The following is a 16,537-nucleotide window of genomic DNA, read 5'->3' on the forward strand; positions in this document are numbered from 1 at the left end:
TATTAGCCAGGATGGACAGGACTGGTAACTCTAGCCTCTGTTTTCCAGAAGCTGGGAATGGGCAACAGGGGATGGATCCCTTGATGATTAACCTGTTCTGTTCATTCCTTCTGGGGCACCTGGCATTGGCCACTATCAGAAGACAGGATACTGGGCTAGATGGACCTTTGGTCTGACCCAGTATGGCCGTTCTTACGTTCTCACAATGAGCTTTGTCTTGAGATCCTGTGCAGATCTAGGACTGTGGGACTTCTTGGCCCCTGAGTTCATGTTACAGAAGGTGAGTTGGTATCAATGGCACGTACCTGTGTTGAAGTAACTCCTGAGGAAGTTGGGGCCAGATTGTGCTGTCAGGCATGGTGCCCTCAGCTGCAATCAGTGGGAGTAGCTCATATCCTGTCCTGGGAAAACAGTTCCACAGAATTCTAAGCCCGAGTTTTCCTGCCTCATGTTTGCTGACAGGTGGTAAAATCCTGACAATGACAAGACAGTTAGGAGTTTTCACGTGTTGGAGCAGCTCAAGATTAAGACTGGTTTCAGAGTAACAGCCGTGTTAGACTGTTTTTGCAAAAAGAAAAGGAGGACTTGTGGCACCTTAGAGACTAACCAATTTATTTGAGCATAAGCTTTCGTGAGCTACAGCTTCATCCGATGAAGTGAGCTGTAGCTCACGAAAGCTTATGCTCAAATAAATTGGTTAGTCTCTAAGGTGCCACAAGTACTCCTTTTAAGATTAAGACTATGGTTTTTGGGTGGAGCCTATGGTTTACCTTTTCCTGGTCATGTGTTAAAATCACACCACCTTTTCTTTGCTAGATTTTACCTGAATTTAGGGCTTATCTACGTGGTAAATTACTGCATAGCAAGCGAGGGTGTTGATCTGCAGTGAATCTTTCTGTCACGCAGTAATGGCCACTGCTACAGTGCACAGAAAGTCTTGGGGTTAGGCTTGGTGTACTATGCTTTCAAATAGTGCAACGCCACGCCACACTCTCGCACTTTCAGTGTGCTGGAGCAGCATCCACGTGGGATGTTAGTGCATAGCAAGTTGGGGCCCTGTAGCATCATACCCTGGCTGGCTGCTCAGTAATTTGCCATGTACACAAGCCCTTAATCCCACGTGTCAGCTTTTCTGAGGTAAGAACACACCTTTTCCCTAGTGGCGACAAGGCCTTCCAGCGGTAAGTGGGTTGGAGTGACTTCAGATTAGAGCTGGTTGAAAAGTTTTTGTCTTAAGTTTTTTTTTTTTTAACGAGCAAATGGTTTTTTCACAAAAATTGAAGCTTGCTCCAAATAAAAGTCTGATTTTTTTAATTTAAAAAAAAAATTTTTAAGAAAAGAAAAGCAAACACTTTACACTGTTTTTAGTTTATGTTTTTGTTTTTTGATGGAAGTTCAAGAAATTTTGATGCAAATTAAAATTTTTCCCTTTCATTAACATTTTTTGTAGGAAAAAATAAATTTTATATAAATGTATACATAACTTTATATAACTGCCCCTTCATTAGTATTATCAATTTCCATTCATTCTAAAGAACGTTTTCCTTTGTTTTTGAAAAGAATGAGCCAGTTTTGGAAGCAAACAGATAATATTCCAGTGTATTGATTTTTTGATAAGACATTCCTTTGTCAGAAGCAGAAGTTTCCTTCTTATTGGACCTCAGTCATTTGATCTTGTTATCGAAGGCATTACTTGCTTTATAATTTCAGCACCCAAGAAAAGAAATGAATTTTTAAATACACAGAAGGTGTTGACATTGGATTAGTGCGGTGCTATAGGAAATTGGGTGTCAGTAATTAATTGTACACGGGGCGGTATCCTGGGTACAATGCCCACGGTATTAAAGTAGCGACTCCGTATCACGGATTTCAGCCCACTTCTGCTCCGGAGACTGACACATTCTGTACAGGAGCCAGCTGGTGGAGAAATCAAGCACCATGAAGTGGTTCATCCTGGCCTTGGTTTGCCTCCATCTCTCAGAGGGGCTGGTGAGGTGAGTATCCCAGTGCCGGCACTGGCGTGATGAGGACATAGAATTACCTAGATAGGTAATAGACAGACATCTGCATTTCTGTATTCAGTTAAGCCATGCCCTTATCTTTCTTTAAACCTTCTACTATTTCTGTGATATGGGCAAATATACTTATGCCTCTGCAAGGGCTTCCTCACTTTGCGTGGTAAAACATTGACCAAGACGAGGGAACAGCATCATGGCAGGGACAACATGACAGGTGACGGAAAGATGAATGCTTTCCTTGCTGATTTCTGAGTTCTCTTCTTCACTCTGTGCAGAGTCACACTGAGGAAAGGCAAGTCTGCTCGAGAGGTGATGAAGGAGAAGGGAGTACTGGAGGACTTCCTGAAGAACCACAAAGTTGATCTAGCCAGAAAGTACCACTTCAATAATTACAATGTTGCTGATGAACCAATAGCTAACTACCTGGATGTGAGTATTAAGGCTCGCTCTCTCTTCTCTTCCTATCAGAGGCTCGTTCCCCTGCACATCTACCAATGTGATATATGCCATCATGTGCCAGCAATGCCCCTCTGCCATGTACATTGGCCAAACTGGACAGTCTCTACGTAAAAGAATAAATGGACACAAATCAGATGTCAAGAATTATAACATTCATAAACCAGTCGGAGAACACTTCAATCTCTCTGGTCACTTGATCTCAGACCTAAAGGTCACAATATTAAAACAAAAACACTTCAAAAACAGACTCCAACGAGAGACTGCTGAATTGGAATTAATTTGCAAACTGGATACAATTAATTTAGGCTTGAATAGAGACTGGGAATGGATGGGTCATTACACAAAGTAAAACTATTTCCCCGTGTTTATTCCCCCGCCCACTGCTCCTCGGACGTTTCTGTTAACTGCTGGAAATGGCCCACCTTGATTATCACTACAAAAGGTTTTCTCCCCCCCCCCCCCCCCAGCCCTCCTGCTGGTAATAGCTCACCTGAAGTGATCACTCTCCTCACAGTGTGTATGATAACACCCATTTTTTCATGTTCTGTGTGTATATAAATCTCCTCACTGTATTTTCCACTGAATGCATCCGATGAAGTGAGCTGTAGCTCACGAAAGCTTATGCTCAAATAAATTGGTTAGTCTCTAAGGTGCCACAAGTACTCCTTTTCTTTTTGCGAATACAGACTAACACAGCTGCTACTCTGAAATCTCTCTTCCTTCACTATTCTATAGCTCTAACTAGCTATTCCTTCCTTATTACCTACCTACCCACATAGGTACCTAATAAATCTATGTACTCGTCTGGTCCCATTGGAGTAGTACCTATTTCTTCTTCTTTATGGTGATAAGTCAATAGAAGGTTTTGATCCCTCTTCTCGGACCTTGGAAAACTGTAAGTATTTGTAGAAAAAGCGGCGCTTGGCTTCTGCTGTTTATTTTCTGCTTTGTTACTCTCAAGTATTTGCTGTATGTTCTCTGGGACGTTTCCAGAGAACGGTGTTAGGATTGTAGTACAGGGCTGGGAGTCAAGAAATCTGGGGTCTGTTCCTGGCTGTGCTACTGAATTCTGGGTGAGCTTGGGCAAGTGACTTCCCCTCTCCATGACTCCTTTGTCCAGTATGCAACAGGAGAATAATGGTAAACGTCTTCTCTCACCCCTTGTGAAGCTTAGCTCATTAATGGCGCTAAAAACCTTTCGGATCCTCAGCTGGAAGTAGTTAGAGAAGTGCAAAATGTTATTTAAAAATGATTAATAGTGCAAAGGAATCCACCTGGCCACATGTCTTTTCTCTTTTGCAGTCCTTCTATTTTGGAGAGATCAGCATTGGAACTCCGCCCCAGAACTTCCTGGTTCTCTTCGACACCGGCTCCTCCAACCTGTGGGTGCCCTCTACGTACTGCCAGAGCCAGGCCTGCAGTGAGTACTGCTTAGTTCCTCAGCGTTCGGTGGGTGCATGTCCTGGGTGCATTGTTCCTGAGAAGTATAGTCAAATTCCAACCAGGCAAGAACTACTGGTCCTCTCAAACAGGCTTGGGAATGTCATCCACCCACATCCGCTAGTCCCTTTCTAGAGCTCTTCACTAAGCTATGGCGACAATATGGATCGCCCTTTCCTTATGAACAGGTATTATGGCATTCTAAAGACGTGGTCGACAATGTCAGCGGCGAGGCTGCAGTGTATTCTGAAGTTCAAGGAGTCACACTGGGAGACAACAACTGCTTTGAATGGCATAACTATTGGCCAACCTTCAGCAGATGTAAATTGACATAGGTGGGTTGATTTCAAAAGAGCTACTCTGATTTACAACAACAGAGGATCTTGTCCAAATTTCTTAGCTACTCTGGTGATGGGTGCAATAGAGAGAATAAGATAGATAATGTCGGTGACGCGAGCGCAGGGGGTCAGGCCTAAAGGTTAGAGGAGGAGGTGGTAGTCAGGAATTGGAGCTCAGGGTCTGAACCGGAGTTAGAGGCCCCATGAAAGAACCAAGGAGCTAGTCTGCTGCCTTAAGAGCTAGTTTACTGCCTCTTCTTAGGAGCTAGCTGCCTTAGGAGCTAGTTTGCTGCCTCTTTACAGCAATCAGGCCACCTACCATAGGCCAGCTGCACTCTGCAGGCTGGCTCTGCTACAGGCCCTGGCTCCTGACAGATAGGTAGGTACAGAAGACGGACCTTAAAAAATGCGGTGATGCAATTTGCATTAGTGCTCTTCTCTGTTGTGCAAAACCTCCTGGGCTAACTCTTGGATCTGTGCTTCCACCCCACGGGAAGTCAGCTGTTGGGAGGTGCTGCCCTGTCAGGCTACTCAGTCACCAGCTGGATGGGAGGCAGCCAAATCCAAGAGAGTCACCATGATCTTGTTTTTAATCTAGCCAATCATGCCAGGTTCAACCCCAACCAGTCATCCACCTTTTCCAACAACGGACAGACCTACACCCTGAGCTACGGGAGTGGCAGCCTGACTGTGTGTTTGGGTTATGACACAGTGACAGTAAGTGAAATACGCACTGCCCTATCCTGCGTCGTCATTCACACAGTCCAAGACCAGAAGGCACCATCGCGATCATGGAGTCTGACTTCCTATATAACATAGCCCATAGCATGTCCCCAAAATATTTCTCAGAGCAGATCTTTTAGAAAAACGTTCTGTCTTGATTTCAAAATTGCCAGTGATGGAGAATCCACCACAACCCTTGGTAACGTGTTACAATGGTTAATTACCCTCCTGGTTAAAAATGTATGTCTTATTTCCAGTCTGAATTTGTCTATCTTCAATTTCCAGCCATTCGATCGTGTTAGACCTTCCTCTGTTAGCCTGAAGAGTCCATCGTTAAATATTTGTTCCCGTGGAGATACTTTTAGGGTGTAATCAAGGCACCCCTTAACTTTCTCCTTGTTAAGCTAAACAGATGGATCTCTTTGAGTCTATTGCTATAAGGCATGTTTTCTAATCTATTTGAGCTGCATCTCTAAAATCATCAGACTGCATTAGTATTAAAAACAGCAGAGGTCATTGATAAAACTTTTCTCTAGAATATGTGACACATTGCTCTAGTCTTACTGCATGGGACATTTATCTGAGGACACTTTATGAGCTAAATGAATCCATGATTGGATTCCATTGGTTTCAGTGTTGTGACGCCAGGGATGAAATTGGTCCTGTACATTTGATTTTTAAGTTGTTGATTGGGCCCTGTTAATACAGGACATAAGAAGGGCTTGTGTACATGAGAAACTTGCACCAGTTTTTACTTAAGGTGTGAATTTAAACCGATTTAGTTAAATCCGTGCAAACCCCAGAGTCGACCATCCTATGTCTGTTTAAGAGTGGCTTATTTGGGTGTAGCTGAATTGATCAGAAACATTAGATGGCACAGTCATCTGATTTCGTTACCATAATTTTGTGTGAGATTCCAGGTGACAACAATTATTTTCTTCCCGGCTAGGTCCAGAACATTGCCATCACCAATCAGGAATTTGGTCTGAGTGAAGATGAACCTACCAGCCCCTTCTACTATGCTCATTTCGATGGGATTTTGGGAATGGCTTATCCTGCCATGGCAGTAGGGGGGTCCTATACACCTATGCAGGAGATGTTGAAGCAGGGCCTGCTTACTGAACCCATCTTCAGTTTCTATTTCTCCAGGTAAGATCTCTCTCTCTCAAAACCCATCTCTCTGTGTCTATTGCCATATATAGCACTCTATTTTTCCATTTCTCTTTCACATTGTATCGGTCTGTCTGTCTGTCTCGCTCTATATCATATACCAGCTTATCCACCCACTCTTTATCTGACTCTATTTATCTATACATCTGCTCGCACATCCACCCACCCACCGCTATGTCTCTTCACTCACTGGGTGACTGGGGATGGATCCCTTGATGATTACCTGTTCTGTTCATTCTCTCTGAAGTATCTGGCATTGGCCACTGTTGGGAGACAGGATACTGGGCTAGATGGACATTTGGTATGACCCAGTATGGCCATTCTTATGTCCTATCTGTCTGTCTGTCTACTACCATAAGTACCCCTCTGTTTATTTTCTCTCTGTCTAACCATTGACCCCCCCCCCCCACACCACACATACCATCCCACTCCCCATCCACATATATGTCACAGCTCCTGCTCCATAGGAGGGTAGTTTCTGTGTAACATATGTCTGACATGTTTAACCATGCATGTTTCCAGCCAACCAACATATAGTTATGGAGGAGAAATCATCTTTGGAGGCGTTGACACCCAGCTGTTCTCTGGCCAGATTACATGGGCACCCGTGACGCAAGAGGTTTACTGGCAGATTGGTATTCAGGAGTAAGTTTCGTTTGCAACCCCTCCTCCCGCCCTTTCCTTTTCTCCTTACGGTCTGTAGGGAGCCTTTCTGGCTAGAATGAGTGGATTCAGTTGTCCTGTGTCAACTCAAGCTCTCTGTGGAGGAGGATGAATTTGGATCGGATCTGGATTTCAGGCACCCTCAAAAGGAGTTTGGATCCAGGTTTTTGGTTCTAGTAATAATAAAAGCTCCTAACCTAGGCCTCTATTCTGCAAACCAATTTGAACTTTAAACACATGAGGAAATCCCATTCATGTTAATGGGACTTAAGCGTTTACTTAAAGTGAGGCGTATGCTTAAGTGCTTTGATGAAAGAGATGGGCTTAAGCTTGTACTAAGAGTTAAGCATGTGCGTCTGTGCTTTGCTGAATCGGGGTCAGTGACAATGCTTGACTGTATAGAATAAGAGTCCCTGGGCTGCAGGTTATCGTGTATCCAAAACCTTGTCTCATCCTGCATCAGAGGCAGTTCCTTTTGCAGACAAGTTGCTATAATGATGTTTCTTGTATTTCCTTCCTCAGGTTTGCTATCGGACAGCAGGCGACTGGCTGGTGCAGCCAAGGCTGCCAGGCTATTGTGGACACCGGGACGTTTCTGCTCACCGTCCCACAGCAGTACATGGAGTACTTCCTGCAGGCTGTGGGTGCTCAGGAATCCAATGGAGAGGTAGGAGCAACAGGTGCCTTGCCATGCTGCCGAGGAGGTCTGTGAGGGATTTTGCAATGCCTGACACGAGGAATTTAAGATGAGAATGATGGGCTTTTGGGTGATCAGACAAGGGTTCTGAGAGGAGCTCAGGGGCTGGAGTCTTAAAGCTAAACACTAACTCCATCTGGGGAACAGAAAGTCTCTCCTGAGTTTGGGGGCAGAGCTTCCGATCTCCCTTTCCCCAGTGTAAATCAGAAGTAACTCTACCGATGTCTGTGGGCCAGATCCGGCTGGTGTAAATCAGCACAGCTCTGGAGTTACGCTGATTTACACCAATTGAGGAGCTGGCCCAGTGTAAAATCAGCAGGAGATCTGAAGCAGGCTTGGTGAACGTAACCTTGTTGCTGTTCCCATGCAAGGCAGGGGAGCGTGTGTGGGGCTGGTGAAGCTGCTGCCCAAGTGAGGGCGGAGTGCAGCGGGGTCGTTTCTCCCCTCTGTTGGATAGAAGGGTCAATACCTGGCAATGCTACTCACCTCTATTGAAGGCCCTGTAAGGGCAGCTTCTGCTCTCAATTGTCACAGTCGTAACCCTCATTTGTCTTTCGTTTCCACAGTACGTAGTGAACTGCAACAATGTCCAGAACATGCCGACCATCACCTTCATCATCAGCGGATCCCAGTTCCCGCTGTCCCCCTCTGCCTACGTCTTCAACGTATGTATTATTTTAACAGCATAAAACACCTTTATCTCACCGAGACAGTGGCCCAGCAGGGAGTCAGAGTTTCTGTGCAAATGCCGAGACCTTTCTCCTGCACTGCCCCTGTTTTCCTGTCGTTCCTACCATCACTGTAAATGGTGGGGTGTTTGCATTCCAACAGTGTGAGCTTGTAGGGCAGAGGTGGGCAAACTACGGCCACATCCAGCCTGTGAGACCGTCCTGCCTGGCCCCTGAGTTCCTGGCCGGGGAGGCTAGCCCCCGGCCCCTCCCCTGCTGTCCCCCCTTCCCCGCAGCCTCACCTCGCTGCGCCCCCGGCACTCTGGCCCACTGGTGGCGTGGCTGTGAGCTCCTGCCGCTCTGAGCAGCATGGTAAGGGGGCGGGGAGCAGGGGGTTTGGATAGTGGGTGGGGTCCGGGGGGGCGGTTTGGGGCATGGGGTCCCGGTAAGGGGCGGTCAGAGGACAAGGAGCGGGGAGGGGGTTGGATGGGTTGGGGGTTATGAGGGGGGCAGTCAGGGGGCGGGAAGTGGGAGGGGGCAGATAGGGGCGGGGGCCAGGCTATTTGGGGAGGCACAGCCTTCCCTACCCGGCCCTCCATACAGTTTTGCACTCCGATGTGGCCCTCGGGCCAAAACATTTGCCCACCCCTGTTGTAGAGCCTGCTCCTGCTCCCATCAGTCATTGCAAAGCTGCCACTAATTCTGCTGGGGTTCCCGTGGCTAGCCTACATAGCCCTCTGCCTCGTCAAACAACAGCCCTGATGCGACCTCTCTCTGTTTTTCCCTCTGATAGAATAATGGCTACTGCACAGTGGGGATTGAGCCCACGTACCTGCCCTCCCAGAATGGGCAGCCGCTCTGGATCCTGGGAGACGTCTTCCTCAGGGAATATTATTCTGTCTTTGACATGTCCAATAACAGAGTGGGCTTTGCCCCATCAGCCTAGACAAGCAGTTCACCGACTTGAACCAGACAAAGCCTTTCCCATTCCTCTTTTCCGCTGGACACTGGTGGAATCAGACGACGTTCATATGGACAGATTGCATCCTTCTTAATTTGCCTTCCGCAGCTCTTCTTTGGCTTGCTTGCACCAAGCAGTGCTCTCCAAATGTATCGTTACAAATAAACTGCAGTGAATCAAATTGTCTTGTGTCGTCTTTGGAGTTTGTGGAGTGAAGATTGAGCCCAGCTGTTTGTTTGTGGGTCCCACAACCTTATGATGGCACACAAACTACTCACTGGGGCACAAAGCAGCACATTAACCTCTTTGGGTCCATCTACACTGCCGTAAAAACCCTGCAGCACCGAGTTTCAGAGCCCGGCTCCGCTGACTTGGGCTGGGGCTGCAGGGCTACAAATCACAGTGTCGAGGTTCAGGCTTGAGCTCTGAGACCCTCCCCACTCATACAGTCTCAGAGTCTGGGCTCCAGCCTCTGTTATCCACCCTGGGCCAGACTTTTGAAAGAGCTGGGCACTTAGGGTATGTCTACACTGCAATGCAAGCCTGGGCTCAGACCCAGACTTGAGCCCAAACCCCTTTCTGTCTACACACAAATCCCTCAAACTCGGGCCTGGACCTAGGGTCCTATCATCAACTTTCCTATTATAAATCAACCTGTGTGGACTATGAGGGCCTGCTTCCAGACAGTTATAGCAACCTGCTTCTGGACTGGCAAGGCTGCCCCCTTGCATGTATTGTTACACTGGAGGGTTAGGCCAAGCTGCTCACAAAGTTCCAGAAATGTAGATTTCTTCATATGCAAGTTCTGGACCCACTGCTGGTCATCTTAGGTCAGCATGACAATGTGATTCCCCCCGCACTGTGCTTGTGGCCCTGCTCCAGAAGCACCGGTCTACATAGGGGCGTCAGCGGCTATAGTGGCTGTATTGAGCAGCATCAGCCAGTTCAGGTCTGCTGTGTCTGTGTCCTCCTCCTCCTGATCCATCCATAAAGTTTGCCAGGTGCCTTTGGTGGGTCAGGAAACGCAGTCAAAATGTCCACAGGTGAGTCATGGAAGCTCTGCCTATTTCCCAACACAGGAGTGAAAGCGCAAGCCACAAAAGCTCTTGAAAAAGGCACCTCCTCCATGTTGCTGGCACCGCACAGAGCAAAATGGTGGCTCAGCAGGCTGTCTTGGTGGGCTGTTCAAACTTCCTGTACCATGCTGGGCAGACAGGCAAGATTTCCCACTCTACACCAGGGTCAAAGGGCTAGAGCAGGCACATTTCAGCAGGGTGCTGAAGGGTCCGGGGAATGGTTGATTTGACTCACATCTGCGTGCTGCAGCGTGGGCACCAGAGCCCCAGGTTTGCACCCAGATTAGAAAATTCTTAACGTAGGGTTAACCATCAGTGTAGATGCTCAAGACCTGGAGTTTTTAAGCCAAGGTGAGCTGACTTGAGGTCCACTAGCCTTGGGCTTACATTGCAGTGTAGACAGACCTTTAGTGGCTCCCATTGAGAACAATGGAGAATTCTTCCTATATTCCTACTGGAAACCAAATTTCCGAATTCTCTTTCTTAGCACAGCTGTGATGGAGAGGCTGATAGTTACCTCGCTTACACAGGGGGCTGGGGAAGCTTCATTCACTGATATTTGTGATATGTTTTGAGATTCTCAGATGGGAGAGGGCGTAACAGGACAAAATGTGGTTGCGGTGAAGGAGGGAAGGACCCACTATGTTCCTTACCCCCTTACCTGTGTACAATATTTACGTGCTGTGACACTGCATGGACCTCCTAAGGCTCCGGTTCTGTTCCTAGCCAAGACTAGCCAAACCAGTGGAGTGGTATGTGGTGCCCCTGCCTTCCCATAGCGTGGGACTGAGACTCATTACTGTTTCACACATTGCCAGTGCAGAACCTAATATGGAAACACATGTTCAGCCATTAGAGGTGATGGACTGGAACAGAGGTGGGCAAACTACAGCCCGTGGGCCACATTTGGCCCTCAGGACTGTCCTGCCTGGCCCTTGAGCTCCCGGCCAGGGAGGCAAGCCCCCGGCCTCTCCCCTGCAGCCGCAATGCCACCAGCGCTCTGGGCAGCGGGGCTGCGAGCCCCTGCTGGGCAGAGTGGCTGCAAGAGCCCCGGTGTAGTGTATTAAATTGCTCCCTTTAGGAATGTGCTACTTACTTACGCCCAGGGCCAGATTAAGACCTTTAGAGACCCTAAGCACTGAGAAGATTATGGTGCGCCCCCATAGGTAATTCAAAATAAAAACAATACTATACCTTAAAATAAAATGTTATTTTTTGAAATGACACAATTTACATGTATACTGAAATTAAAATAGCTGCTTTCTAGATTTTCTGAGTGCAAAATTCTGGTTAAGTTCATCGAAGCTGACTCGACGAAGCATGTCCGCTTCCATTCACAATAGGGAAAGTGAATCAAGTCTGTCCTGACACGTTGTTCTCTGAGGGTTTTTTATTCTTTTCAGCTGCGAAAAGATTTTTCCATGATGACTACTTCGATGCTTTTTTTGAAATATCAAATATAAATTTTTTTTTTAAAAAAATCTCATTTTTTTTTTGGTGCCCCCTGCTTTGCTAGTGCCCTAAGCACGTGCTTCGTCTGCCTATTGGGTAGTCTAGCCCTGCTGCCAGTCCTAGTGCTCTGAGCAGCATGGTAAGAGGGTGGAGGGGGGGTTGGATAAGGGGCAGGGAGTCCTGGGGAGCAGTCAGGGGACAGGGATCGGTTGGATAGGTGTGGGAGTCCCGGGGGGGCCTCTCAGGAGGCAGGGTTGTGGATAGGGGTCAAGGCAGTCAGGGAACAGGGGGGGTTGGATGGGTCGAGGGTTCTAGAGGGAGCACTCAGGGAATGGGGACCGGGGGGTTTGGATAGGTGTGGGAGTCCTGGGGGGCCTGTCAGGCAGTGGGGGTGTGGATAGGTGTCTGGGCAGTCATGGGACGGGGGGGGTTGGTTAGGGGCGGGGGGTCCCGGGAGGTGGCAGTCAGGGGACAAGGAGTGGGGGGGGGCAGTTGGATGGGTCAGGAGTTCTGAGGGGGGCAGTCAGTGGGAGGGGGCAGATAGGGGGTGTGGGGCCAGGCTGTTCGGGGGAGGCACAGCCTTCCCTACCCGGCCCTCCATACAGTTTTGGAACCCCGGTGTGGCCCTCGGGCCAAAAAGTTTGCCCACCCCTGGATTAGAAGAACTCATGAGCAGCAGCTGTGCAAACCCTGTGCCCACTGAAATCTGTGTGAGTTCCGCCATTGACTTCAATGCACTCGGGATTTGGGGGTGCAGCGCAGACAGACAGAAGCAGACAGCTCCGGTGGCTGAGGATTCAGGACAGAGGAGGGTTCCGTTATGTGATGAAGCTGGTGGGGGGGAGCTGGCTACTAAAACCAGTGGATGGGCAAAAAAACTCCATCAGCCATGAATGCTGCATTAGTTAACTGGCCTTTGAGCACCAGTGAAAAGGGGCATCTGGGCTGGAGAACGTGAGAGAGATTAGATGCCACAGTATACAACATGGTTCAGTCTGTGTCCAAAGCCTGTCATCACTTATTGCACTACTAGAAGGTGTTCAGACACTATAACGATGAACATGGGATAAGAACCTCTATAGAAAAGAAATTCCTAGAAGGTGCAATGTGGCTTTTCTGGTATTCTGTTCCACTCAATGTCCTTTGGAAGAGACCCAAAAATCAGGGTGGTTTGATTCCAGGGAACTTTCATAAGGTGAAGGATTTGTCCTAGAGACCTTGTTGACATTATCGTTACTTAATATTGATTTTACAGAAGCACTTAGAGGCCTGAATTGAAACTGAGGCTTATTGTGCTAGGTGCTGTATAGATATATAAGGTACAGAGCAGCAATTTAGCCCCTCTGAAGCAAAGAGATAACACTCCAGTGGTCTGACTTTTTGATAGCAGCTTGCTTTGTTGTAAGCAGCAGTTTGTACCGTAATCATTTGACCTCGCTATCTTAGAACCATAAGCCTGTCTTAATTTGCTTAAACTACATTGAAATAAAACTCACTGTAAATCAAAACAAGAGCATTCACAGAGGGGTTTGCAGTGGTTTAATTAAATGAGTTTTAAAAGCTTTATAAGTTAAACTAATGCAACTTTTTCATGTAGACAAGCTCTGAATTAACCAGGGTGTGGGTCGGTTAGGAATAATGTTAGCTACACTGACCATTACTAGGCATAAGTTCCACGGCTATATAGATAGATAGATAATAGATATTTATTTGCTATTTTTCATCTATATAGTGGATTTTCTTCTCTGAGGCAGTGGTTTCTCCACTAACTCCAGCCCCAGATCAAGTATATGCCGCTATTAAGAAAGGCATCAGATCAGCATCTAACCTTTGTGAGGTGCTTTATCTCAATTTTTTGAGCATTGCTTACCCTTAATAATGATACAGTCATTTGATTAAATTACCATAATTTTGTGTAAAATTTGAGTGTGGAGCAATTATTTTCTTCCCCTCTAGATCCAGAACATTGTCCCCAAACACCAGGCATTTGGCCTGAATGAGGAAGAGCCTACCAGCCCCTTCTGCTATTCTTATTTCAGTGGGATTTGGGGAATGGTTTATCCTGGTTTAGTGATGACAGGACACAACACAGTTCTGCAGGAGATGGTACAAAGCAGGGCCAGCTTACTGAACCCATCTAGAGATTCCATTTCTCCCAGTAAGATCTCTGTCTCTCTTTCTATAATTCTCTATATCACCAAATGTTGTTTGCCTGTCTTCTCTGTGTCTGTCCATTCCTCATACACATCCATCAACTAACCCTCCATCCCCATGTATTTTATGCTCCCTGCCTCACAGGAGGGTAGCTGGGTTGGGAAGGAATTTTCCTTCAGGGCAGATTGGAAGAGGCCCCGGAGGTTTTTCGCCTTCCTCTGTAGCATGGGGCCTGGGGTCACTTGCTGGAGGATTCTCTGCACATTGAAGTCTTTAAACCATGATTTGAGGACTTCAATAGCTCAGATATAGGTGAGAGGTTTATTACAGGAGTGGGTGGGTGAGATTCTGTGGCCTGCGTTGTGCAGGAGGTCAGACTAGATGATCGTGATGGTCCCGTCTTACCTTTATATCTATGAATCTGTCTGATCCTTGTCTGATATCTGTTACCATTCGTGTTTCCTGCCAGCCAACATATAATTATGGAAGGGACATCATGTTTGGAGGTGTTGACCCTCAGCTGTTCCCTGGTCAGATTACATGGACATCCATTACTGGCAGTTCAGTATTGAGGAGTAAGTCCTGTTGGCAAACCCCTGTTATCAATGTGGGCATGAACTTTTCCTTTTTATTGTCCGTAGGGAGCCTCTCCAGATGTCATCAGTGGAGTCAGCTGCCCTGTTTAACTCATCTTCTCTAGGCAGGAGGCAGAACAAAGGAAGAAACCTCTGTGCTGTCCTCAAGATATAATGGAGGGATTACTGCTTAAAGAGAGGTCTGAACTTGGCCCAGGTGAGCTTGGCATCCGGATCTGGATTTCAGACACTCTCAAAAGGCGCTTGGAGCCAGGGTTTTCATTCAAGTAATGATAAAGGCTTCTATCCTAGGCCCCAGTTCAACAAAGTTCTTCAGCATGCCCTAGACTTTAGATACATGAAAGCCCTTAAAGTTAGCTGCATGCTTTGATGAACAGAGAGGGAGCTGAGCATGCATTGCAAGTTAAGTGAGTGCTTCTGTCCTTTGCTGAATCGGGGCCAGTGACAGTGCTTGGCTCTATAGAATAAGGGTCTCTGAACTGCAGGTTATCGAGTATCAGAAGCCTTGTGCTCTTGGCTCAGCCTGCATCAGAGGCATTCTCGTGGCTGACAGTCGTGCACAGTGAAGTCTCTTGGGCCTCCCTCCTTAGGTTTGCTATTGGACAGCAGCAAAGGCTGCCAGGGCATTGTGGACACTGGGACGTTTCTGCTCACCGTCCCAGAGCTGTACATGGGGGACTTCCTGGAGGCTGTGGGTGCTCAGCAGAACAACCAGGAAGTAGGTGCTACGAGTGCTTTGCACAGATGCTGAAGATATCCTGTGAGGATTTTTGCAATGCATAATACAAGGACTCCAAGACCATAAAGTGGGCTGTGGTGTGTTCAGACAAAGATTCCTAGAGGAGCTCAGGGGCTGGAGGCTTAAAGCTGGTGACAGCATTAACTACATTTGCAAGTAAGTACAGCAAGTCCTTCCCTGAGTTTAACTTTGGAGAGAGAGATCCTGACCTCCCTTACATCACTGTAAATCAAAAATAAATCTGCTGAAGCCAGGGGGCCCTATCACTGACTGGTATACATCGACATAGCTCTGCTGAAGTCAGAGGAGTTATGTTGACTAACCTCAGCTGGCCCAGTGTAAAATCAGCAGGAGATCTGAAGCAGGCGTGGTGAATGTAACCTTGCTGCTGTTCCCATGCAAGGCAGGGGACAGGGGAGCAGGTGTGAGACTGAAGAAGCTGCTGCCCGTGTGATGGCAGAGTGCAGCAGGGTGGTTTCTCCCCTCTGTTGGACAGAAGTGTCGATACCTGGCAGTGCCATTCTCCTCTGTTGGTAGGCACTGCAAGGGCATCCTCTGCTCTCGTTTGTTACAGACTTAACCTCTCTGTTTCTTTGCTTCCAGAGAACATGGCTGACTGCAGCAATGTCCAAAATGTGCCGACCATCACCTTCATCATTAATGGATCCCAGTTCCCTCTGCCCCTCTGTGCCTATGTCTTTAATTTTTGACTTATCTGAATGACATAACCAACTTTTATCTTACTGAGACAGTGAACCAAGCATGGGTGTCAGAGTTTCTCTGCAGATTCAGAGACCTTTCCCCAACACTGCAGCTCTGCTAGACTGTCCTTTCTAACAGCACTCTAAATGATGGGGTTAGTCTTCTAGCAATGTGACTTTCTAGGTACCTGCTCCTGCTCCCATCAAAGCCACTGAAATCTCCCTGTGCTTCAGGATTTAGGCTATGTAGTCAAACAATAGCATTGAAGCTGCCTCTGTCTGTTTTCTCTCTTACAGAAACATGGCTGAGGTTGAGATCACTTACTTGCCTTTTCAGAACAGACGACCTCTTTGGATCCTGGGTGATGTCCTCCTCAAGGAATACTATTCTGTCTATGACATGGCCATCAACAGGACGGGCTTTGCCCCATCAGCCTAGACAAACAAGGAGTCAGCTGGACAAAACCACGCCATTCCCTCTCCTGTCTAAATCTTCTCTCCTGGATGCTGATGGAATCAAACTAAGTTTATATGGACAGACTCTATCGTTCTAAATGTACCATGGGCACTGTGTGAACCTGCCTTCTGCTTTTGTATATTTATCAGTGCTCTCTACATCTATCGTTGCAAGAAAACAGCAATGAGTCAAATTGTCTCTTGTCTTCTTTGGCATTTGTTGAGT

General features: G+C 47.2%; 2 protein-coding genes across 2 annotated transcripts; both read left to right on the forward strand.

Annotated features, from left to right (window-relative positions):
* The first annotated feature begins 1,938 nt into the window (after positions 1 to 1,938).
* Positions 1,939 to 9,231, forward strand: LOC119564418 (pepsin B-like). Its single transcript, XM_037884905.2, has 9 exons — positions 1,939 to 1,994; positions 2,294 to 2,447; positions 3,780 to 3,897; positions 4,854 to 4,972; positions 5,928 to 6,127; positions 6,671 to 6,793; positions 7,334 to 7,478; positions 8,075 to 8,173; positions 8,970 to 9,231. The coding sequence occupies exons 1-9, from the start codon at positions 1,939 to 1,941 to the stop codon at positions 9,120 to 9,122; spliced, it is 1,167 nt and encodes a 388-aa protein (XP_037740833.1). The 3' UTR covers positions 9,123 to 9,231.
* A 939-nt stretch (positions 9,232 to 10,170) lies between these two features.
* Positions 10,171 to 16,533, forward strand: LOC119564439 (pepsin B-like). The gene is made up of 4 exons (XM_037885340.2): positions 10,171 to 10,180; positions 15,006 to 15,133; positions 15,760 to 15,863; positions 16,156 to 16,533. The coding sequence occupies exons 1-4, from the start codon at positions 10,171 to 10,173 to the stop codon at positions 16,292 to 16,294; spliced, it is 381 nt and encodes a 126-aa protein (XP_037741268.1). The 3' UTR covers positions 16,295 to 16,533.
* Positions 16,534 to 16,537: the final 4 nt, after the last annotated feature.

Source organism: Chelonia mydas, chromosome 21, assembly GCF_015237465.2.
Source record: "Chelonia mydas isolate rCheMyd1 chromosome 21, rCheMyd1.pri.v2, whole genome shotgun sequence".
Classification (NCBI taxonomy): Eukaryota; Metazoa; Chordata; order Testudines; family Cheloniidae; genus Chelonia; species Chelonia mydas.

Coding starts and splice junctions, on each gene's coding strand:
- LOC119564418 (XM_037884905.2), top strand. CDS start 1,939: ATGAAGTGGTTCATCCTGGCCTTGGTTTGCCTCCATCTCTCAGAGGGG. Junction 1,995..2,293: donor CTCTCAGAGGGGCTGGTGAG/GTGAGTATCCCA, acceptor CACTCTGTGCAG/AGTCACACTGAGGAAAGGCA. Junction 2,448..3,779: donor CAATAGCTAACTACCTGGAT/GTGAGTATTAAG, acceptor TCTCTTTTGCAG/TCCTTCTATTTTGGAGAGAT.
- LOC119564439 (XM_037885340.2), top strand. Junction 15,134..15,759: donor CTCAGCAGAACAACCAGGAA/GTAGGTGCTACG, acceptor TTGCTTCCAGAG/AACATGGCTGACTGCAGCAA. Junction 15,864..16,155: donor GCCTATGTCTTTAATTTTTG/ACTTATCTGAAT, acceptor CTCTTACAGAAA/CATGGCTGAGGTTGAGATCA.